We start from the raw sequence: 25,213 nt of genomic DNA, 5'->3' as shown, positions 1-25,213 counted from the left end.
TGTCAGGTGAACAGCGACACTATGCGTTTTTATCGGGAAATGCAGAACTAACAAAGCTATAAACAGACAATACCCCTTAAAGGCGTGAACACAATCTTCTCATCCAAGATATCCTGCCCATCTATATGCATGCTCTGATCCATCAGAGACAAGCTTAAAACTGTTTAACCAGTTAGAGTTACTTGATTGTTTTTGATATTTTGGCTTTTCTTCATTAAAAATAAGATGACTGAATGATTTCCCACACTGAGGGTTGGAGGTTCAAGTCCGTCGCTACTTTGTCTTTGATGCAGTTTGCATCACGTATGCTGTGATGGACTGATGTCCCTTCTGGACTGTTCTGGAGCCTTGTGCCCCAAGCTGCCTGGTACATCCTCAGGTCACCCTGACCAGGACACGAGGATGGGACATGGATGAATGATAGCCACCATTCTTAGATACTAGTAACGCTGGGTCTGCAGCCTATCTGACGTGTGGATGACAGATCGGGACAAAGATAACAGCAATGGAGCTGGTTAACAGCAGTGTAGTGGAGTTAGATGGGAGTGTAGTGGGGTAAGACAGGAGTATAGTGGAGTGAGACAGTAGTGTAGTGCTGTAAGACAGGAGTATAGTGGAGTTATATCTAAAATAATATAGATTTGTCAGATAAACACACTGTGATATGAAGCTGCCCACTATGTATTAAATGATTGTTTTCCTTGGTTTTCAAATTAATTGTGATTTAAATGTTCTATTTATTTAATTGTACCTTTTGAATTTTCACCAATTTATATACGGGGTTACTCTCTGAAACAAGTCCATCCATCCATACTATACTATACCCACTGGTCCTATGCAGGGTCAGAGGGAGTCCAAAGCCTATCCTGGAAGCAACAGGCAAGAGGCAGGGAACAATTCAGGTTGGAGCACCAACCCATCGCAGGGCACTGACACATTATTCACACCTATAGACATTTTTGTCAACTCCAATTCACCTTATAGCGTGTTTTTGCGTTGTGGGAGGAACTTGAAGTACTAGGAGGAAACCGCACAACGACACAGTGAGAACATTTAAACTGAACAGGAAGGAGACCGGAAACCGGAAGGGAACAGTGTTAACCAAAATATGAACTTACTTCTGGATAGTTTAGTTCAAGTAAGAATGAATTTAATATACTTAAGAAAAAAAATAATAAAATGAAATATTGCATTTTGTTGATTGATTCATTGAGGGGCAGTAGGTAAATGCTGATGTTAACCTTACAAAACTCTCTTTGTCCATTTACCAGCGTCTTCACTGACTGCAAGGGGCTCGTAATTATCTAACGAAAACGTCGACATTACGGTGATGAACATTAATAAGGTATCAGTTCTGCACCATTACCTAATAATAAATTACATTAGGACTGAAAAGTGATGGGAAAGTACAAATCAATGACATCGAATGATTTCAGCACTACGGCCAGCGGACAGCGACTTTGAAAACCCACCATTCAGCCGGTGATTTTTACATCTGTCTAATAGCATTTTGAGTTTTCAAGATAAACCGATGCCGCCGATATCTATAGTGGAAAGTCTTAACCACTCTGCTATCGCGCTTTCCGGTGTGGTATGAAACTATAGGTAATAACGACGCGGCTGTAAAGTCAGCATCCGCAGTACAAAATCCCCAGTACGGGCTCCACTTTACTAACGTAGTAAACATTCGGAATGAACATTCGGGGTATAAGCATTAATCACAAACTCTGGTAGACAAAATAATGCAGTAAAGCCTGGAACTGAATATGAAAGAAAGCAATACAGACTACAGGTAATTTTCATTGTCGTCTAAGGTTTCTTTTTTTATCTTAACATAACATTGTTACCTTGTTGTGAAGTGCACATGAGTAACCAGTCAAGCAAAGACTCTTATAAACTGGTCTGAGTCAATAGAGTGAACACATTTCCCTCATTTAACCCCTTCATTACAATGAAACAGCTCACTAGAATAAAGAACCAGCACTGACAGGATTTAGAAACTTAATTCAATTACGCAGACACTTGCAAAACAGCAAAGAGCGGAATTCTTGATTAAAAGAAAGAAATGTCACCTAGATTGCAGAAACAGCCAATACGGTCAAAACAGCCAACATGGTGTAAAAAATGACACCAATCGTAAAATGTTTATGAAAATCGCAACTATATTGCAAGAGGAATGTTCATATAAAATGAAGTTGTACCTGACTGGACTGTCCTATGCCCATCCGCTCTGTTATATTCTCTCCGCCTGGTTCACCTGGACTCTTCCTCACAGTCTGGTCCACTGGCAGAGTGTCATTGTAAGATGTGACGAACTTGAAGTCACTGGTGCGCGAGCCCGTTGTCAGGTACGTGTCATAATTATAAGAGCTGCGCAGAGTTCCCGCTCCCTCCATATCTGCGTAGTTGGGCGGCAAATACGCACTGGGAATGGCGACTGCGCCGTCAAACAGCATCCGAGGTTTCCTCCTGTGACACAACCTCACGGCCACAACGAGAATGATGAAGGTGAGGAAAAAGGTGGACACGGAGACAAGGGCGATGATCAAATATGTGGTCAATTTAGAACTGGGCTCCTCATAAGATGCATTTTTAACCTCTGGAAGGTCAGACAAGTTATCTGAAATTACTAAATATACTGTACAAGTCGCAGAAAGAGACGGATGTCCGTTGTCCTTCACCAAAATAACAAGGTTCTGCTTCATGCTGTCAGTACCAACAATGTCCCGCTGAGCCCTGATCTCTCCGCTATATTGTCCGATACTGAAAAGTCCCGGATCGGTGGATTTAACGATCTGATATGACAGCCATGCGTTCTGGCCAGAGTCAGCATCCACGGCGATCACCTTGGAAACCAGGGAGCCCGCTGGAGCAGCTCTGGGGACCATCTCAGTCATGATGGAGCTCCCTGCAGGAGCCGGGTATAATATCAGCGGGGAGTTATCATTCTGGTCTGTTATGTGGACGCTCACAGTCACGTTGCTGCTGAGCGGAGGCGAACCATTGTCTCTGGCTACAACCTGGGCTTTGAAGCTTCTGAACTGCTCGTAATCAAATGATCTCACAGCATGGATCACCCCCGTGTCTCCGTTAATGGATAAAAACGAGGAAACCGGAACCCCATTAACCTCACTGGGTAACAGGGAATAGAAGACTGTGCCGTTCTGTCTCCAATCCGTGTCTCTCGCCGTAACAGAGCAAATAGAGGATCCGGGTTTGTTATTTTCAGTCACTTGAGCGCTGTAGGATTGCTTGTCAAACACAGGTAAGTTGTCATTAACGTCTGACACCGATAACTGAATTATCTTCGATGAAGACAACGGTGGAGATCCCTCGTCGGTGGCAGTGATTGTTATACTGTAATCTGTCACTACCTCACGATCCAGCTCGCTGGTTGTTACCAATGAATAATAATGTTTAATTGACGGTAATAGTTTAAAAGGAACATTGTGTTGAATTGCGCAACGAATATTTTTATTTTCTGCAGAGTCGTTATCTTGCACATTAATAATACCCACTTCTGTTCCAGGTGACGAGTTTTCGGGAACGGGGTTGTTCAGTGACTTAAGAAATATCACCGGCGCATTGTCATTCACATCGGTAATTTCGATTATAACTTTAGTATTTGCTGCCAAACCTGATCCGTCTCTAGCCAGAATTTGCAACTCATAGTGGGATTCTTCTTCAAAGTCGACACTCCCTATTGTTTTAATTTCCCCCGTTTTCTTGTTAATTGTAAATAATCTCTTTACCTTATCCGAAACACGACCGAAATCATACGTCACTTCTCCGTTCGGTCCCTCGTCTTTATCCGTAGCACTAACTGTGACCACTATAAAATCTAACGGTGAGTTTTCAGGCAGACTGACTTTATACACAGCTTGGCTAAACACGGGTATATTATCATTAACATCCAGCACAGTGACGTGTATTACTGCTGTACCCGATCTCTGCGGAGTCCCACCGTCACTGGCGGTCAGTAATAGTGTAATCTCTTGCTGTTGTTCACGATCCAGCTCTTTTTCTAATACCAGCTCAGCGTATTTTCCTCCATCTGCATTTGTATTAACAATCAACACAAAATGATCATTATTCTGCAAAGTATACGTTTCAACTGCGTTTTTCCCGATGTCTGGGTCATGCGCCTCATCCAAGAGAAAACGAGCGCCTTTTAAAGCCGATTCTATTATCTCAAATTCAGTACGATCATTTGTAAATTGTGGTAAATTGTCGTTTATGTCCTCAATATGTATTACTATATGATGCAGTTCTAGCGGAATTTCAAGTATCAGCTCGTATTTTAAAGTGCACGAGACTCTCGATCCACAAAGCTCCTCTCTGTCTATTCTCTCTGCTACAGTCAAATCGCCGGTGCTCAGATTTATGTCACAAAAGGATCTGCTGGTCCTGTCGGCATCTAAACGGGCTTTTCGATCGGATAGTCTTTTAACATCGAGCCCAAGATCCTTGGCTATATTCCCAATGACAGAACCACGTCTCATCTCCTCCGGGATAGAATAGCTCATGTCTCCACGGCTGCTATGAAACGTCAATATGAATAAAATCCACAAATGTATAGAGGCATTTACCGTGAATCCTTTGTGTCCCATTTCCAGTGTGAAGTATCACTTTCTCTCTTTAAGTCCAAATGAATGAAGAATTTGATATTAAGAACAGAAAACAAAAACGCCTTATCTTCTTTAAAATCGTTAAAACAGTGAAATTTGTTAATATGGCTGTCACTGTTTCTCAGAAACACCAGGAGCTTCTACTTAAATATTAGTATAGTGGGTGGGGAAAATTGACGTAAATCTCCTCGATGGTGAACAGCGACACTGTGAGTGTTGATCGGGAAGTGCAGAATTAAGACCACTGAACAGTCATTACCCCTTAACATCCCGCACAAAACTCACTCGTTTGTGACGTTGTTCCCATCTATTCTTCAATTTGCATACTCTGGTTTAATTTTCTTTACCCTGTCAGTCTGAGTTGCCTTTGTTGCCAGTATTCAGTCCTTGTGTGACTGTTACCCACATGTCTGCGGTGTGCATGATGGGAGATAATTATGATTATTTCAAATATAATATATCCATCCATCCATCCATCATCTGCCGCTTGTCCGGGGTTCGGGTCGCGGGGGTAGCAGCTTCAGTAGAGGCACCCAGACCTCCCTCTCCCCAGCTAACCCCACCAGCTCCTCGGGGGGTACACCGAGGCGTTCCCAGGCCAGCCGAGAGATATAATCCCTCCAGCGAGTCCTGGGCCTGCCCCGGGGCCTCCTCCCTGTAGGACATGCACGGAAAACCTCTCCGGGTAGCCGCCCAGGAGGCATCCGCACCAGATGTCCAAACCACCTCAACTGGCTCCTTTCGACGTGAAGAAGCAGCGGTTCTACTCTGAGGCCCTCCCGGATATCCGAACTTCTCACCCTATCCCTAAGGGAGAGCCCAGACACCCTGCGGAGAAACCTCATTTCGGCCGCTTGTATTCGCGATCTCGTTCTTTCGGTCATTACCCATAACTCATGACCATAGGTGAGGGTAGGGACAAAGATGGACCAATAGATCGAGAGCTTGGCTTTTTGGCTCAGTTCTTTCTTAGCCACGACGGACCGGTTAAGCGCCTGCAGAACTGCAGACGCCGCTCCGATCCGTCTATCCAGCTCCCGATCCCGCCTACCCTCACTCGAGAACAAGACCCCGAGATACTTAAACTCCTCCACTTGAGGCAGTACGTCTTCCCCAACCCGAAGAGGGCAAACCACCCGTTTCCGGCTGAGAACCATGGTCTCGGACTTGGAGGTGCTAATCCTCATCCCTGCCGCTTCGCACTCGGCTGCGAACCGCCCGGTATATAATATAATATAATATTCAGGTCACATTCCTGCTACTGAAATTTAATTAAGAATCCACCAGACAGTCCACATTTTTGCTCCCTCTCAGCTCCTAACACACCTGAGCCAAACAAGTAACCAATCAAGAACACAGAATACCTGGTACAGGTGTGTTGGGAGCCGGGAGAGAGCAGAAATACGAACAGCTGGAGGTCGCTGAGGACCGGGTTGAGAAATATTGAGTTAAAAATAAATCTCTCCATCCGTAAAATACAGATTTTCATTTATTAATGTTGGAACAGTATATCAGAAAAATGCAAATCATAGCTGAAAAAACTGCACAATTTCCACTTTATTTATGGTCTACTGTAGTCCATATTGTCAAGAAGGGGCTCAAATGCACTGATTTCAAAAACCATCAACATTAGATTAAGTGTGGGCTCTAAATCTTTTATTGTTACATTTTCATTGACGCTTTTGTGGAAATTGACATCCAAATGAGGCAAATAAGCACCAACACTGCGAAAACAAATTCTGAGTACATGCATTTGTATCTGGCCAGTTAACTGGACTCTGATAGCGCTTTAAAGCTAAGAGGCATGGATTGGAGAAATGAAAGCCATCAATGACGTCTTCAAATAAATTCACAAAATTAAATGACACTGTATTCTATTAAATGACACAATAATCACGGCTATGAGGTCAAGTTGAGGTGTTTATCCATAACGTTCATGGTAAAATATCGGCCAATAATTCCAATTACTTTTGATGTTCATTGAAAAACAGGGATAGTTATTACCTTGAACCAAGCCACTCATGCTGATGGAGCCACAAACAGATTTGTAAAAATATTAGTACTTGTGTATATTTGTGGAATTCTGGAAAGCACTACAATTTCTACACTACTAAATTGCACCATGAATTTCAGACAAGTCTACAGACCAGACATTAAGAGCACTTCTATAGCTAAACTTCATTAAGGGTTCAGGTACTGATGTAACCATACCGTAAAATTAAACTGTCTTCAGTGATATTTATTGATATTCAGATCTGTGACAAAGAGACAGCGAGTTAAAAACAGCAGCCAGCATTAGTGCGTTATTAAGACACAGGTCTAAGAGCTTGAATATTCAAAACGAAATCCAGTCCGAGCTCAATCTCATTGACAAACAAAACAACAATAAACAAACCAGAAAATACACTATAAACAGCGTGGTTTCCTGCTCCTGTGAGGCTCATGTTTATTGCAGCAAAATTTGAGCAAACTGGCTTTTAAAGAGCTCTTGGCTAAATCTCTGTGACATGAAATTGCAGGTACATGTGGGCACCAATCCGTGCTGCACTGCTGGAGCCACGACCTTCGCTTGGCAATTCTGTGCTGGCACTGCAGAACGCAGTGTCCGGCGCGAACATGCCCCTACCTACCACTGGGGTCACCAAGGTCAAGTCCTCAGTATTTATAATACAACTGCAATAACTACGGCCCATTACAGGGCACAACTATAGGTAGTGCTAACACTGTTCACCTCAGTATTTAAAAAATCCTGGGTACAGCCCTGGGCGCGAACCATCCAAGATAAAGAGAAATAAGTTTGCCAAGTCAGTGCCAACTCAGAAGACGAACTTCGACTGGCACTGGTTGCACCATTATTAGAACTTTTATGTATTAACATAACATTTACCTGAGGGGGCTGTAATATGTCAGTTCGATCCTCTTCACAAGGCTCACCTGGACTCTTCCTCATAGTCTGGTCCACTGGCAGAGTGTCATTGTAAGATGTGACGAACTTGAAGTCACTGGTGCGCGAGCCCGTTGTCAGGTACGTGTCATAATTATAAGAGCTGCGCAGAGTTCCCGCTCCCTCCATGTCTGCGTAGTTGGGCGGCAAATACGCACTGGGAATGGCGACTGCGCCGTCAAACAGCATCCGAGGTTTCCTCCTGTGACACAACCTCACGGCCACAACGAGAATGATGAAGGTGAGGAAAAAGGTGGACACTGAGACAAGGGCGATGATCAAATATGTGGTCAATTTAGAACTGGGCTCCTCATAAGACGCATTTTTAACCTCGGGAAGGTCAGACAAGTTATCTGAAATTACTAAATATACTGTACAAGTCGCAGAAAGAGAGGGATGTCCGTTGTCCTTCACCAAAATAACAAAGTTCTGCTTCATGCTGTCACTACCAACAATGTCCCGCTGAGCCCTGATCTCTCCGCTATATTGTCCGATACTGAAAAGTCCCGGATCGGTGGATTTTACGATCTGATATGACAGCCACGCGTTCTGGCCAGAGTCAGCATCCACGGCGATCACCTTGGAAACCAGGGAACCAGCTGTAGCAGCTCTGGGGACCATCTCAGTCATGATGGAGCTCCCTGCAGGAGCCGGATATAATATCAGCGGGGAGTTATCATTCTGGTCTGTTATGTGGACGATCACAGTCACGTTGCTGCTGAGCGGAGGCGAACCATTGTCTCTGGCTACAACCTGGGCTTTGAAGCTTCTGAACTTCTCGTAATCAAATGATCTCACAGCATGGATCACCCCCGTGTCTCCGTTAATGGATAAAAAGGAGGACACCGGAACCCCATTAACCTCACTGGGTAACAGGGAATAGAAGACTGTGCCGTTCTGTCTCCAATCCGGGTCTCTCGCCGTAACAGAGCAAATAGAGGATCCGGGTTTGTTATTTTCAGTCACTTGAGCGCTGTAGGATTGCTTGTCAAACACAGGTGAGTTGTCATTAACGTCTGACACCGATAACTGAATTGTCTTCGATGAGGACAACGGTGGAGATCCCTCGTCGGTGGCAGTGATTGTTATATTGTAATCTGTCACTACCTCACGATCCAGCTCGCTGGTTGTTACCAATGAATAATAATTTTTAATTGACGGTACTAGTTTAAATGGAACATTTAGCTGAATTGAGCAGCGAATATTTTTATTTTGACCAGAGTCGTTATCTTGCACATTAATAATACATACTTCTGTACCAGGTGATGCGTTTTCGGGAACGGGGTTGTTCGGTGACTTAAGAAATATTACCGGCACGTTGTCATTCACATCGGTAATTTCGACTACGACTTTGGAATTCGTTGCTAAACCTGATCCGTCTTTAGCCAGAATTTGCATTTCATAGTAAGATTCTTCTTCAAAGTCGAGATTCCCCATTGTTTTAATATCCCCTGTTTTCTTGTTTACTGAAAATAATCTCTTCACTTTCTCTGAAACACGGCCGAAATCATACGTCACTTCTCCGTTCGGTCCCTCGTCTGCATCCGTAGCACTAACTGTAAACACTACAAAATCTAACGGTGAATTTTCAGGCAGACTTACTTTATACACAGCTTGGCTAAACACGGGTAAATTATCATTAGCATCCAACACAGTGACGTATATTACTGCTGTACCTGATCTCTGCGGAGTCCCACCGTCACTGGCGGTCAGTAATAGTGTAATCTCTTGCTGTTGTTCACGATCCAGCTCTATTTCTAACACCAACTCAGCGTATTTTCCACCATCTACGTTTGTATTAACAATCAACACAAAATGGTCATTATTCTGTAGAGCATACGTTTCAACTGAGTTCTTCCCGATGTCTGGGTCATACGCCTCATCCAAGAGAAAACGGGCGCCTTTTAAAGACGATTCTCTTATCTCAAGTTCAATACGATCATTTGTAAATTGTGGTGAATTGTCGTTTATGTCCTCAATTTGTATTACTATACGATGTAGTTCTAGCGGAATTTCAAGTATCAGCTCATAATTTAAAGTGCACGAGACTCTCGATCCACAAAGCTCCTCTCTGTCTATTCTCTCTGCTACAATCAAATCGCCGGTACTCAGATTTATGTCACAATAGCCTCTGCTGGTCCTGTCGGCATCTAAACGGACATTTCGATCGGATAGCCTTTTAACATCGAGCCCAAGGTCCTTGACAATATTTCCAATCACAGAACCACGTCTCATCTCCTCCGGGATAGAATATCCTATGTCTCCACGGCTGGTACACAACGTAAATACGAAAAAAATCCAGCAGCTGATCGAACCATTTATCGTGAATCCTTTGTGTTCCATTTTCAGTGCGCAATATCAGAGCTCCTCCGTTTTAATCCAAATCCAGAAAGTAGAGAGGTTTTAAAATTACATTGACTTTCTCTGTAATTTAATACCACTATGAAAAAACATTTTACTATACTTGTGACTCTGGTTGTTCCGTTTTCTGAAACATACACCAGGAGCTTATCCTTAAATAGTACTATAGTGGGTGGGTGATTTGATCAGAATCAGCTCACCGGTGAACAGCGACACTACGAGTGTTTGTCAGGAATTGCAGGGCTAACATTCCTGATAAAGACAGTCACTATTCCTCAAAATCCTGCACACACTGCATTTTTCTGAGACGTCGTGCCCATGTAATCTGTGATTTGCGTATCCTGAGCTATATGGTTACATTTTGTATATCCTGTTAGTTTGAGATAACTGTATGTTTTGCCATTTTGACCTACTTTAATAAACAATAAATCCATCCAGAAGTCCACCTTACACACCCATCATGAAGAATACCGTCGAGATGAGCCTGGATCCTATCTCCAGTGTATTTAACAGATGACAGAATTACCCTCTGAGAGTTCATTATTTTCATAAATTACATTTATTACAGAACAGTATATAACAGGACTGTAAATCTTTGGTCCCAAGGTGATTTGATTTGATTATGATGATATAAGGAATGATTCAATGCATTGCAAGTCTTTAATTTCTACAATGGTTCGATTTGATTAATTAATTACTTAATTATTTTGATAGCCTAAATTGAAATTTGTTTAACTTCAATTTTTTTTACTTGAAATTTTTGTCAAAAATTGATAATGGGAACAAATTTACACAGTATAAATAGAATAGAAGGAATGTAAAATCTGAGCACATTAATTTTTATTGTTATTGTTAAATAGGGAGAACAAGCCAGTCAGTGTAAATTCTGCAGCCTACTTAATTGTACAGAAACAAAAGATGTAAACTAATGTTTTATACTTTACCGTTTTGTAATTTGTCCTGTGATTAGTTTTGCTTCCTCATCGAGTTGTCTGAACATTGCTAACATTAAATTTCAAAACGAGCATTGGTCAGTGTGTTCTGTCAGCATCAGGATTGTGCCTCCGTCAGGGGCGTTTCTAGCTACTGAAAAGATCAGCGGGTAAGTCAAGTTTTCCTGGGGCTTGACATTTTTTTGTTTTTTCTGAAGGAAGATTGGCATCGGGGCTAAAACACTCAGGGATAGGCTTAAAATGCTCGGGCTAGGCTCAAAATACTCCGGGCTAGGCTGAAAATACTCGGGGCTATAGGCTCGGGCCTAACGAAGTCCATGGCCTCTATTTATTTTCAAGTATTATTAAAAAAAAATAACTGTTCCACATATTCGGCCATAAGTGCTTCTTTAGAGGAGGTCTTAATAAGTAGAAAATACAGAGTATTTATGTTTACAATCACTGATTCTGATTATGAATTTCAGGAATGAATGAGACATAAATGTTATATTTCCTCACGGATATTTAGACCTCGTTACTTTCGCGACTAAGACGAGTTGACAACGACTTAAACACAACATCTAGTTATGAGCGCGTTTTTAAAACATCATTTAAACGTTTTAAGTCAGCATCCACATTACAAACTCAGAAGATTGGTTGGAAAACGCACAACTGTTGACAGGATATGCAAACGGGATCCACTTATCTGGGTACTCACAATGCACAGTATTACCACTAAAGGAAACCTATAGCCTACCAGGTATAATCTAGAAAGAAGTCGGATCTAGCAAAACTCATGCCAACCTTAAATTCTCACGCGTTCATTTTCTGTTTGTTACGCCGTCATTAAAACTTTATACATAGAAATAAAACTTTTACCTGTATGGATTGTCCTACGTCCGTTCGCACAGCTACATCTTCTGCACCGGTATCACTGGTACCATTTCTCACAGTCTGGTCCACTGGCAGAGTGTCATTGTAAGATGTGACGAACTTGAAGTCACTGGTGCGCGAGCCCGTTGTCAGGTACGTGTCATAATTATAAGAGCTGCGCAGAGTTCCCGCTCCCTCCATGTCTGCGTAGTTGGGCGGCAAATACGCACTGGGAATGGCGACTGCGCCGTCAAACAGCATCCGAGGTTTCCTCCTGTGACACAACCTCACGGCCACAACGAGAATGATGAAGGTGAGGAAAAAGGTGGACACTGAGACAAGGGCGATGATCAAATATGTGGTCAATTTAGAACTGGGCTCCTCATAAGACGCATTTTTAACCTCGGGAAGGTCAGACAAGTTATCTGAAATTACTAAATATACTGTACAAGTCGCAGAAAGAGACGGATGTCCGTTGTCCTTCACCAAAATAACAAGGTTCTGCTTCATGCTGTCAGTACCAACAATGTCCCGCTGAGCCCTGATCTCTCCGCTATATTGTCCGATACTGAAAAGTCCTGGATCGGTGGATTTTACGATCTGATATGACAGCCACGCGTTCTGGCCAGAGTCAGCATCCACGGCGATCACCTTGGAAACCAGGGAGCCCGCTGGAGCAGCTCTGGGGACCATCTCAGTCATGATGGAACTCCCTGCAGGAGCCGGGTATAATATCAGCGGGGAGTTATCATTCTGGTCTGTTATGTGGACACTCACAGTCACGTTGCTGCTGAGCAGAGGCGAACCATTGTCTCTGGCTACAACCTGGGCTTTGAAGCTTCTGAACTGCTCGTAATCAAATGATCTCACAGCATGGATCACCCCCGTGTCTCCGTTGATGGATAAAAACGAGGACACCGGAACCCCATTAACCTCACTGGGTAACAGGGAATAGAAGACTGTGCCGTTCTGTCTCCAATCCGGGTCTCTTGCGGTAACAGAGGAAATAGAGGATCCGGGTTTGTTATTTTCAGTGACTTGAGCGCTGTAGGATTGCTTGTCAAACACAGGTGAGTTGTCATTAACGTCTGACACCGATAACTGAATTGTCTTCGATGAGGACAACGGTGGTGACCCCTCGTCGGTGGCAGTGATTGTTATGTTGTAATCTGTCACTACCTCACGATCCAGCTCGCTGGTTGTTACCAATGAATAGTAATTTTTAATTGACGGTACTAGTTTAAAGGGAACATTGTGTTGAATTGAGCAACGAATATTTTTATTTTCTCCAAAGTCGTTGTCTTGTACATTAATAATACCAGCTTCAGTACCAATTACCACGTTTTCGGATATGGGATTATGAAGAGATTTAATAAATATCTCTGGTTTATTATCGTTCACATCAGTGATTTCTATTATTACTTTAGTGTAGGAAACCAAACCTAAGCCATCTTTAGCTTGTATTCTCATTTCATAGACTGACTCCTCCTCAAAGTCAATCTGCCCTTTCACTCTTATTTCTCCTGTCTTTTGCTCAAGAGAAAAAACATTTTTTACTTTATCCGAAACACGGCCGAAATCATACGTCACTTCTCCGTTCGATCCCTCGTCTGCATCCGTAGCACTAACTGTGACCACTAAAAAATCTAATGGTGAATTTTCAGGCAGACTGACTTTATACACAGCTTGGCTAAACACGGGTATATTATCGTTAGCATCCAGCACAGTGACGTGTATTACTGCTGTACCTGATCTCTGCGGAGTCCCACCGTCACTGGCGGTTAACAATAATGAAACCTCCTGCTGTATTTCCCGATCCAGCTCTTTGTCCAAAATCAACTCAGCGTATTTACCTCCGTCTGTATTAGTATTAACAGCCAATTTAAAATGATCATTCTTGTCCAAGAAATACCTCTGGACCGCATTCACGCCAGTGTCTAAATCGTGGGCTTCATCTAATGGAAATCTGGCACCTTTATCGGCTGACTCTCCTATCTCCAATTTAATTTGATCATTTGAAAAGCTTGGTGTATTGTCGTTTATATCCTGAATTTGTATCATAATGCGATGCATTTCCAAAGGATTCTCAAGTATCAGCTCGTATATTAAAGCACACGAGACTCTCGGTCCGCAAATCTCCTCTCTGTCTATTCTCTCCGCCACAATCAATTCGCCCGTGTTCAGATTTATCTCACACAAACGCCTGCTTGTCCTATCGGTATCCAAACGAGCTTTTCGATCGGATAAACTTTTAACATCAAGTCCAAGGTCATTGGCTATATTCCCAATCACAGAACCACGTCTCATTTCCTCCTCTATAGAATAGCTCATGTCTCCCCGGCTTCTGTGTAGCGTAAACAGAATGAAAAAGCAGAAGCTGAAGGTAGTTACCATAAATCCGTTTTGTCCCATCTTGTATTCCAATGGCGGTTTGTATTACGATGAAAACAAATAAAATGCGTTCTATTCAGCGAGGGATGTTTAACTTGTTTTATTATACAGTTATCTCTCCGTTTGAAAAACACGCACCGGCGTCTGCTTAAATGTAACTGTAGTGGGTGGGGAATTCAATATAAATTGCGTCTGTGGCCAACAGCGACACTAAGAGAGTTTTTTAGAAAACGCAGGATCAACAGCAATGGAAGTCAATGGCCTAAAACTTGTAGACATTATCTGCCTATTTTGGAAGTCATTCCCTTTTAATCTGCTATATGTATATTGTGATCAATGGCATAAAATCAGATTTTCCCTTCTAATTTGAGTTACCAGTTTGTTTTACGATTTACCAGTTGTTGAACACAAATGCTCTCCATCCATCCATCCATCCGTCCGTCTGTCCGTCCATCGTCTTCAAGAATGCAGGATTGCTGTGAGTTTCCCAACATGTAGACTAACAAAGGTGTGGAGGATCTACTGACTGAGGAATGACATTATGAACAAATTCATCTGATAATCATTTGATGCAACCTGTTGTGTTCTAATTTCAAAAGTATTTCTGATTTCTTGTTTCCGATTGTAGCCTGTTTGATCAATCACCCAGGTGTTATTGAGTGAGCCAACTAGTGATTGCAACAATGCAACTTTCCAGGGATGCCGTAAAGGGAGTGAAAGATAGGATGACTCAAAAGACCCCTGACTGTGAGGGGCCCTAAAAATATTCAAGCATAATTGGATTGTTCTGGGTTGAGGATCTAAAATGATACAATTTAATGGGGCCCAAAGTCTGTAGCAGTGCCCCTGCAACTTGTGATTGGTACAAATGATGCCTATAAGGACTTTTCAGACTTTTTGGCAAGAGAGAGTCTGTGGGTGTTTTAAATTACCTGGAACATGATGGATTGCTGTTCTGGAGGGAGTTTCTTTGGTAGTTTGCAGAGTCAGTGCTCTGACATGCCAAGTTTGGAATGAGTCTGAATCAATAAAACTCTCTATGGGTCAGATGCTGAGCCTATCATCGCTCTTCTGTTTGCTCTTTGGTCATTCTTCCACTTCCACCAATATTACAAGCAGCCAAGGTAATTTCACTTCAGACATTATGGGAGAGAACATCAGAGATGAACACTATTATATAGCCACTAAGAAACTGCATGGTTGGAAACTGAAAAACATTTAGAGATAAATTAAAATAGGATTTGATGTTTGAAGAAAAACTCACAGATATTCACAGACATGGAGTGACTTTCAGAACTATGACAATAGGACAGCGACTTTAAAGAAGCACTGAATGACAACCAGTGATTACTCTGCCTTTCAAAACAGCCAATAATCATTGTCAAATTTCATAGGAAATCGAGTAAATGCTGTCAGTGGACAATACGTGACAGAAACAAACAGGTCAAGGTCAAAAACACAACAACTCAACATGTAAGAAAGTACAATTTCCTCCTCATGACTTTTGGTGAGGCTGTCGATTTTTAATCACACTGTAAGTTCAACCTACTGAGCAGCTGCCTGACGCATCATGAAATGAACGCATTCTACGCCATATAACAATACATGTGATTTGCCGTATTTAGTTCTACACTAAATAGGCGACATTCAGAATAAGATATAAGATCTAAAAAATTGATAATTTATCGAAAAGAGATTAATTGTCAATGTTGACACACCACAACAACAATGGAAGGCTTCATCTGTATTTAACCCATATGTGACATATGCAGTGGACAGTTATTGCTTAGCACCCAAGAAGCAGTGCCCTCTTATCTCAGAGGTACCTTACTAGCATGGGATTCGAACCAGAAACCTTCCGATCACATGCACACTTCTCTAAACATTTGGCCGCAGCTAACCCGTCTGTTTCAAAATATTAATATAGTGGTTTCATTGTAAAGGAATTGGACTTTGCACAGAAGACCTTTATCAGGACAGTTAATAAGCAGAACCCAACAGGGTGAGAATAGTGCAAAAAAACGAGTAAAAAGAGTTCAGAGCGAACGTTCCATTTGTTACACCGCTATAGAAATGCTGATATGAAAACAACTTTTACCTCATTGCATTGTCGTCTCTCCATCCGCTCTGTTATATCCTCACCACCTGGATCACCTGGACTGTTCCTCACAGTCTGACCCACTGGCAGAGTGTCATTGTAAGAGGTGACGAACTTGAAGTCACTGGTGCGCGAGCCCGTTGTCAGGTACGTGTCATAATTATAAGAGCTGCGCAGAGTTCCCGCTCCCTCCATATCTGCGTAGTTGGGCGGCAAATACGCACTGGGAATGGCGACTGCGCCGTCAAACAGCATCCGAGGTTTCCTCCTGTGACACAACCTCACGGCCACAACGAGAATGATGAAGGTGAGGAAAAAGGTGGACACGGAGACAAGGGCGATGATCAAATATGTGGTCAATTTAGAACTGGGCTCCTCATAAGATGCATTTTTAACCTCTGGAAGGTCAGACAAGTTATCTGAAATTACTAAATATACTGTACAAGTCGCAGAAAGAGACGGATGTCCGTTGTCCTTCACCAAAATAACAAGGATCTGCTTCATACTGTCAGGACCAACAATGTCCCGCTGAGCCCTGATCTCTCCGCTATATTGTCCGATACTGAAAATTCCCGGATCGGTGGATTTGACGATCTGATATGACAGCCACGCGTTCTGGCCAGAGTCAGCATCCACGGCGATCACCTTGGAAACCAGGGAGCCCGCTGGAGCAGCTCTGGGGACCATCTCAGTCATGATGGAGCTCCCTGCAGGAGCCGGGTATAATATCAGCGGGGAGTTATCATTCTGGTCTGTTATGTGGACGCTCACAGTCACGTTGCTGCTGAGCGGAGGCGAACCATTGTCTCTGGCTACAACGTAGGCTATGAAGCTTCTGAACTGCTCGTAATCGAATGATCTCACAGCATGGATCACCCCCGTGTCTCCGCTAATGGATAAAAACGAGGACACCGGAACCCCATTAACCTCATTGGGTAAAAGGGTATAGAAGACTGTGCCGTTCTGTCTCCAATCCGGATCTCTTGCCGTTACAGAGCAAATAGAGGATCCGGGTTTGTTATTTTCAGTCACTTGAGCGCTGTAGGATTGCTTGTCAAACACAGGTGAGTTGTCATTAACGTCTGACACCGATAACTGAATTGTCTTCGATGAAAACATCGGTGGAGATCCCTCGTCGGTGGCAGTGATTGTTATATTGTAATCTGTCACTACCTCACGATCCAGCTCGCTGGTTGTTACCAATGAATAATAATTTTTAATTGACGGTACTAATTTAAAAGGAACATTTTGCTGAATTGAGCAGCGAATATTTTTATTGTGGCCAGAGTCGTTATCTTGCACATTTATAATACCCACTTCTGTATTAGGAGGTATGTTTTCAGAGACAGGGTTTTTTAGAGATTTTAGAAATATTTCTGGGGCATTGTCATTCACATCAGTGATGGCAATTATTATTTTCGAATTTGATGCTGAACCAGATCCATCTTTGGCCTGTATTCGCAAATCATAATATGAATTGTCTTCAAAGTCTATTTGCCCTGTCACTTTAACTTGGCCAGTGTTTTTGTCAACAGCAAACAATTTTAGAGCCTTCTCAGATAAGCTATTTATCTCATACGTCACTTCTCCATTAGCTCCTTCGTCTGCATCAGTAGCACTAACTGTGACCACTATAGTGCCTAGGGGCGAATTTTCAGGCAGGCTGACTTCATACACAGGCTGGTCAAACACCGGGATATTATCGTTTGCATCCAGCACAGTGACGTGTATGACTGCAGTACCTGATCTCTGCGGAGTCCCACCGTCAATGGCGGTTAACAATAGCGAAACATCCTGCTGTTGTTCACGATCCAGCTCTTTTTCCAACACCAACTCAGCGTATTTTCCGCCATCAATATTTGTATTGATAGCCAAAATAAAATGATCATTTTTTTCCAAAGCATAACTCTGAACTGCGTTTTGTTGTATATCAAGATCAAGAGCTTGGTCTAAAAGGAAACGAGTACCTTTGTTGGTCGACTCTGTTATCTCCAGTTTAATGCGATTATTAGGAAAACGTGGTAAATTGTCATTTATGTCCTGAATTTGTACCTCGATACGATGCAGTTCCAGAGGATTCTCAAGAATCAGCTCGTATATTAAAACACATGAAATTTTCGGTCCACAAAGCTCCTCTCTGTCTATTCTCTCCTCCACGATCAAATCGCCGGTGTTTAGATTTATATCACAGTAGCGTCGTCTGTTTCTTTCAGCATCCAAACGAGGTTTTCGGGCGGATAGTCTTTTAACATCAAACCCAAGATCCTTGGCAATATTTCCAATCACGGAACCGCTTCTCATCTCCTCTTGTGTAAAATAGCTCATATCTCCACGGCTGCTATGTAACGTAAATATAATCAAAACCCAGCAGCTGATCCGCGCAGTTTCTACGAATCCTCTATATCCCATTTTCAGTGTGAACACCATAGTTCCTCTGTCACAATCCAATTGTTAATAGATTATGATAAAAATAGTGCAAAAAATGTTATATTGCTGAAAACCGTCTTACTAGTTTCGTTATTCCAGTTGTCGCTCTGGTTTCGGGATACACACTGGACCCATCTGCTTAAATAGTAAAGCAATGGGTGGGGAGTGTGATGTCAATAACCTGTCAGGTGAACAGCGACACTATGCGTTTTTATCGGGAAATGCAGAACTAACAAAGCTACAAACAGACAATACCCCTTAAAGGCGTGAACACAATCTTCTCATCCAAGATACCCTGCCCATCTATATGCATGCTCTGATCCATCAGAGACAAGCTTAAAACTGTTTAACCAGTTAGAGTTACTTGATTGTTTTTGATATTTTGGCTTTTCTTCATTAAAAATAAGATGACTGAATGATTTCCCACACTGAGGGTTGGAGGTTCAAGTCCGTCGCTACTTTGTCTTTGATGCAGTTTGCATCACGTATGCTGTGATGGACTGATGTCCCTTCTGGACTGTTCCGGAGCCTTGTGCCCCAAGCTGCCTGGTACATCCTCAGGTCACCCTGACCAGGACAAGAGGATGGGAGATGGATGAATGATAGCCACCATTCTTAGATACTGGTCACGCTGGGTCTGCAGCCTATCTGACGTGTGGATGACAGATCGGGACAAAGATAACAGCAATGGAGCTGGTTAACAGGAGTGTAGTGGAGTTAGATGGGAGTGTAGTGGGGTAAGACAGGAGTGTAGTGGGGTAAGACAGGAGTATAGTGGAGTTAGATGGGAGTGTAGTGGGGTGAGACAGGAGTGTAGTGGAGTGAGACAGGAGTATAGTGGAGTTATATCTAAAATAATATAGATTTGTCAGATAAACACACTGTGATATGAAGCTGCCCACTATGTATTAAATGATTGTTTTCCTTGGTTTTCAAATTAATTGTGATTTAAATGTTCTATTTATTTAATTGTACCTTTTGAATTTTCACCAATTTATATACGGGGTTACTCTCTGAAACAAGTCCATCCATCCATACTATACTATACCCACTGGTCCTATGCAGGGTCAGAGGGAGTCCAAAGCCTATCCTGGAAGCAACAGGCAAGAGGCAGGGAACAATTCAGGTTGGGGCACCAACCCATCGCAGGGCACTGACACATTATTCACACCTATAGACATTTTTGTCAACTCCAATTCACCTTATAGCGTGTTTTTGGATTGTGGGAGGAACTTGAAGTACTACGAGGAAACCGCACAACAAGGCAGTGAGAACATGCAAACTACACAGGGCAGAGACCTGAAACCGGAAGGGAACAGTGTTAACCACTGCGCCGCACGCCCACCCCCCCGGGATACAAGTCAACCTAGGAAATGATCGATCAACTATTGCTAAATATCTTACATATCATATGTGTATATTTAAAAAAAAAAAAACTAAAAAAAAAAAACACTGAACTTACTTCTGGATAGTAAAGTTCCAGTAAGAATTAATTTAATATACTTAAGAAAAAAATAAGAAAATGAAAGATTGCATTTTGTTGATGGATTCATTCAGGAGTAGTACGTAAATGCAGACGTTAACCTTACAAAACGCTCTGTGACCATTTACCAGCGTCTTCACTGACTGCAAGGAGCTCGTAAATATCTAATGAAAACGTCGAAATTATGATGAAGAACATTAATAAGGCATCAGTTCTGCACCATTACCTAGTCACTTACAAAATGATTACCAAGGAAAACTATCTAAAATATTTTTTAAAAAATTACATTAGGAGTGAAAGGTGCCGGGAAAGTACAAAACAATGACATCTAAAGATTTAAGCACTGCGGCCAGAGGACAGCGACTTTGAAAACCCACCAACCAGCCGGCGATTTTTAAATTTGTCTAATAGCGATTTGAGTTTTCAAGATAAACCAATACCGCCGATATCTATAGTGGAAAGCTTTAACCACTCTGCTATCGCGCTTTCCGGTGCGGTATGAAACTAGGTAATAACGACGCGGCTGTAAAGTCAGCATCCGGAGTAGGAAATCACCAATACAAGCTCCACTTTACTAACGTAGTAAACATTTGGAATGAACATAGTAACGGGGTATAAACATTAATCACAAACTCTGGTAGACACAATAATGCAGTAAAGCCTGGAACTGAATATGAAAGAAAGCAATACAGACTACAGGTAATTTTCAATGTCGTCTGTTTCTATTTTATCTTAGCATAAAATTGTTACCTTGATATGAAGTGCACATGAGTAACCAGTCAAGCAAAGATTATTATAAACCGGTCTAAGTCAATAGAGTGAACATTTTCCCCTCATTTATCCCCTTCATTAGAATGAAACAGCTCACTAAAATAAAATACCAACACTGACAGGATTTAAAAACTTAATTCAATTACGCAGACACTTGCAAAACAGCAAAGACTGGAATTCCTGATTAAAAGAAAGAAATGTCACCTAGATTGCAGAAACAGCCAATACGGTCAAAACAGCCAACATGGTGTAAAAAATGACACCAATCGTAAAATGTTTATGAAAATCGCAACTATATTGCAAGAGGAATGTTCATATAAAATGAAGTTGTACCTGACTGGACTGTCCTATGTCCATCCGCTCTGTTATATTCTCTCCGCCTGGTTCACCTGGACTCTTCCTCACAGTCTGGTCCACTGGCAGAGTGTCATTGTAAGATGTGACGAACTTGAAGTCACTGGTGCGCGAGCCCGTTGTCAGGTACGTGTCATAATTATAAGAGCTGCGCAGAGTTCCCGCTCCCTCCATGTCTGCGTAGTTGGGCGGCAAATACGCACTGGGAATGGCGACTGCGCCGTCAAACAGCATCCGAGGTTTCCTCCTGTGACACAACCTCACGGCCACAACGAGAATGATGAAGGTGAGGAAAAAGGTGGACACGGAGACAAGGGCGATGATCAAATATGTGGTCAATTTAGAACTGGGCTCCTCATAAGATGCATTTTTAACCTCTGGAAGGTCAGACAAGTTATCTGAAATTACTAAATATACTGTACACGTCGCAGAAAGAGACGGATGTCCGTTGTCCTTCACCAAAATAACAAGGTTCTGCTTCATGCTGTCAGTACCAACAATGTCCCGCTGAGCCCTGATCTCTCCGCTATATTGTCCGATACTGAAAAGTCCAGGATCGGTGGATTTGACGATCTGATATGCCAGCCACGCGTTCTGGCCAGAGTCAGCATCCACGGCGATCACCTTGGAAACCAGGGAGCCCGCTGGAGCAGCTCTGGGGACCATCTCAGTCATGATGGAGCTCCCTGCAGGAGCCGGGTATAATATCAGCGGGGAGTTATCATTCTGGTCTGTTATGTGGACGCTCACAGTCACGTTGCTGCTGAGCGGAGGCGAACCATTGTCTCTGGCTACAACCTGAGCTTTGAAGCTTCTGAACTGCTCGTAATCAAATGATCTCACAGCATGGATCACCCCCGTGTCTCCGTTAATGGATAAAAACGAGGAAACCGGAACCCCATTAACCTCACTGGGTAACAGGGAATAGAAGACTGTGCCGTTCTGTCTCCAATCCGGGTCTCTCGCCGTAACAGAGCAAATAGAGGATCCGGGTTTGTTATTTTCAGTCACTTGAGCGCTGTAGGATTGCTTGTCAAACACAGGTGAGTTGTCATTAACGTCTGACACCGATAACTGAATTGTCTTCGATGAAGACAACGGTGGAGATCCCTCGTCGGTGGCAGTGATTGTTATATTGTAATCTGTCACAACCTCACGATCCAGCTCGCTGGTTGTTACCAAGGAATAATAATTTTTAATTGACGGTACTAGTTTAAATGGAACATTTTGTTGAATTGCGCAACGAATATTTTTATTTTCTTCAGCATCGTTATCTTGCACATTAATAATACCTACTTCAGTACCGGGTGACGCGTTTTCCGGAACTGGGTTGTTCAGTGACTTAAGAAATATCACCGGCGCATTGTCATTCACATCGGTAATTTTGATTATAACTTTAGTATTTGCTGCCAAACCTGATCCGTCTCTACCCAGAATTTGCAATTCATACTGGGATCCTTCTTCAAAATCAACATTCCCAATTGTTTTAATATCCCCAGTTTTCTTGTTGATTGTAAATAATCTCTTCACTTTATCCGAAACACGGCCAAAATCATACGTCACTTCTCCGTTCGGTCCCTCGTCTGCATCCGTAGCACTAACTGTAACCACTATAAAATCTAACGGTGAGTTTTCAGGCAGACTGATTTTATACACAACTTGGCTAAACACAGGTATATTATCGTTAGCATCCAGCACAGTGACGTGTATTACTGCTGTACCTGATCTCTGCGGAGTCCCACCGTCACTGGCGGTCAGTAATAGTGTAATCTCTTGCTGTTGTTCACGATCCAGCTCTTTTTCTAATACCAACTCAGCGTATTTCCCACCGTCTGCGTTTGTACTAACAATCAACACAAAATTATCATTATTCTGCAAAGTATACGTTTCAACTGCATTTTTCCCGATATCTGAGTCATGCGCCTCATCCAAGAGAAAACGGGCGCCTTTTAAAACCGATTCTGTTATCTCTAGTTCGGTACGATCATTTGTAAATTGTGGTGAATTGTCGTTTATGTCCTCAATTTGTATTACAATACGATGCAGTTCTAGAGGAATTTCAAGTATCAGCTCGTATTTTAAAGTACACGAGACGCTCGATCCACAAAGCTCCTCTCTGTCTATTCTCTCTGCTACAATCAAATCACCGGTGCTCAGATTTATGTCACAAAAGCCTCTGCTGGTCCTGTCGGCATCTAAACGGGCTTTTCGATCGGATAGTCTTTTGACATCGAGCCCAAGGTCCTTAGCTATATTCCCAATGACAGAACCACGTCTCATCTCCTCCGGGATAGAATAGCTCATGTCTCCAAGGCTACTATGAAAAGTCAATATGAATAAAATCCACAAATGGATAGAGGCATTTACCGTGAATCCTTTGTGTCCCATTTCCAGTGTGAAGTATCACTTTCTCTCTTTCAGTCCAAATGAATGCAGAATATGATATTATGAACAGAAAACAATAACGCTTTATCGTCTTTAAAATCCTTAACAACAGTAAAAAAAAAATGTTAATATGGCTTTCACAGTTTTTCAGAAACACCAGGAGCTTCTACTTAAATATTAGTATAGTGGGTGGGGAAAATTGACGTAAATCACCTCGATGGTGAACAGCGACACTGTGAGTGTTGATCGGGAAGTGCAGAATTAAGACCACTGAACAGTCATTACCCCTTAAAATCACAAAACTCACTCGTTTATGACGTTGTTCCCCTCTGATCTTCAATTTGCATATTCTGATCTAATTTTCTTTACCCTGTCAGTCTGAGTTGCCTTTGTTGCCAGTATTCAGTCCTTGTGTGACTGTTACCCACATGTCTGCGGTGTGCATGATGGGAGATAATTATGATTATTTCAAATATAATATAATATAATATAATATAATATAATATAATATAATATAATATAATATAATATAATATTCAGGTCACATTCCTGCTACTCAAATTTAATTAAGAATCCACCAGACAGTCCACATTTTTGCTCCCTCCCAGCTCCTAACACACCTGAGCCAAACAAGTAAGCAATCAAGAACACAGAATACCTGGTTCAGGTGTGTTGGGAGCCGGGAGAGAGCAAAAATATAGACTGCTGGAGGTCCCTGAGGACTGGGTTGAGAAATATTCAGTTAAAAATAAATCTCTCCATCCATAAAATAGTTTTTTGATTAATGTAGTGGCAGTATATTGGTGAAATGCAAACCATAAATCAAAAACTGCACAATTTTCACTTTTTCTATGGTCTACAGTAGCCCATATTGTCCAGTAGGGGCCCAAAGGCACTGACCTCGAAAACCATTTACATTAGATTAAGCATCGGCTCTAAATTTTATTACTTTTACATTTTACTCAACGTTTTTGTCAAAAGTGATGTTGAAAAGAGGCAAGTAGCACTTTAAAGGTGAGAGTCAGGATGCGATAAAATAAAAGTTGTCAAACATTTTTTCAAATAATTTAGCAAAATTTTATGACACCTTATTTTATAAAATGACACAATAATCATGGCTATAAGGTCTTGTTCATGTGTTTATCCATGAGTCATGGTGAAATATAAGCCTACTTGTCGCGTCCAACCCCGCCCTGCTCCTCTGCTCCCAGCGTTTCCATTGGCCGTGGCTAATAGTCAGCTGCACCTGAAGCTCGTTAGTCTTACCTCTTGTTCCTGCCCTCTTGTTAACCAGCCCCCGCTGCCTTGTCTTCACTCCCCTCTTATTCTTGTATAAAAGTGTTTCCTAGCCCTGTGCCCCCGTTCAGCTATTGCTCTCTGTCCGCCTTGCTATGCTGCCTGTTTACCCCGCAATAAACACCCCATGCGAAGGGCTACTTTACCAAGAGCCTGTATTTGGGTCATCTGTCCCCCTGCAAAGTGACACTATTATTTCAATTTCTTCTGATGTTTGTACAAAACCAACAACACCTGTCTTGTACTGAGCCACTCATGCGGATGGAACCA

General features: G+C 42.3%; 1 protein-coding gene across 11 annotated transcripts in view; it reads right to left on the bottom strand.

Annotated features, from left to right (window-relative positions):
* The window catches only part of LOC111836071 (protocadherin gamma-A11-like), a 187,780-nt gene that overhangs the window by 159,182 nt on the left and 3,385 nt on the right, over nucleotides 1–25,213 (bottom strand). For 2 of the 11 annotated variants that reach the window (XM_072701935.1, XM_072701957.1), the window contains exon 1: nucleotides 16,228–18,766. The exons of 2 other annotated variants lie outside the window; for them this stretch is intronic. In XM_072701935.1, the coding sequence (XP_072558036.1) occupies nucleotides 16,228–18,654 (2,427 nt within the window). In that variant the 5' untranslated portion in view covers nucleotides 18,655–18,766. Of the gene's footprint in view, nucleotides 1–2,201; nucleotides 4,755–7,515; nucleotides 10,092–11,744; nucleotides 14,124–16,227; nucleotides 18,767–21,241; nucleotides 23,795–25,213 lie in introns of those variants that run through there. 7 more of the 11 variants (XM_072701953.1, XM_072701972.1, XM_072701938.1 and 4 more) reach the window with 5 other exon arrangements.

The sequence above is a fragment of the Paramormyrops kingsleyae genome, chromosome 18, assembly GCF_048594095.1.
Source record: "Paramormyrops kingsleyae isolate MSU_618 chromosome 18, PKINGS_0.4, whole genome shotgun sequence".
NCBI classification, from domain to species: domain Eukaryota; kingdom Metazoa; phylum Chordata; class Actinopteri; order Osteoglossiformes; family Mormyridae; genus Paramormyrops; species Paramormyrops kingsleyae.
This window is presented reverse-complemented; position numbering and strand designations above follow the sequence as displayed.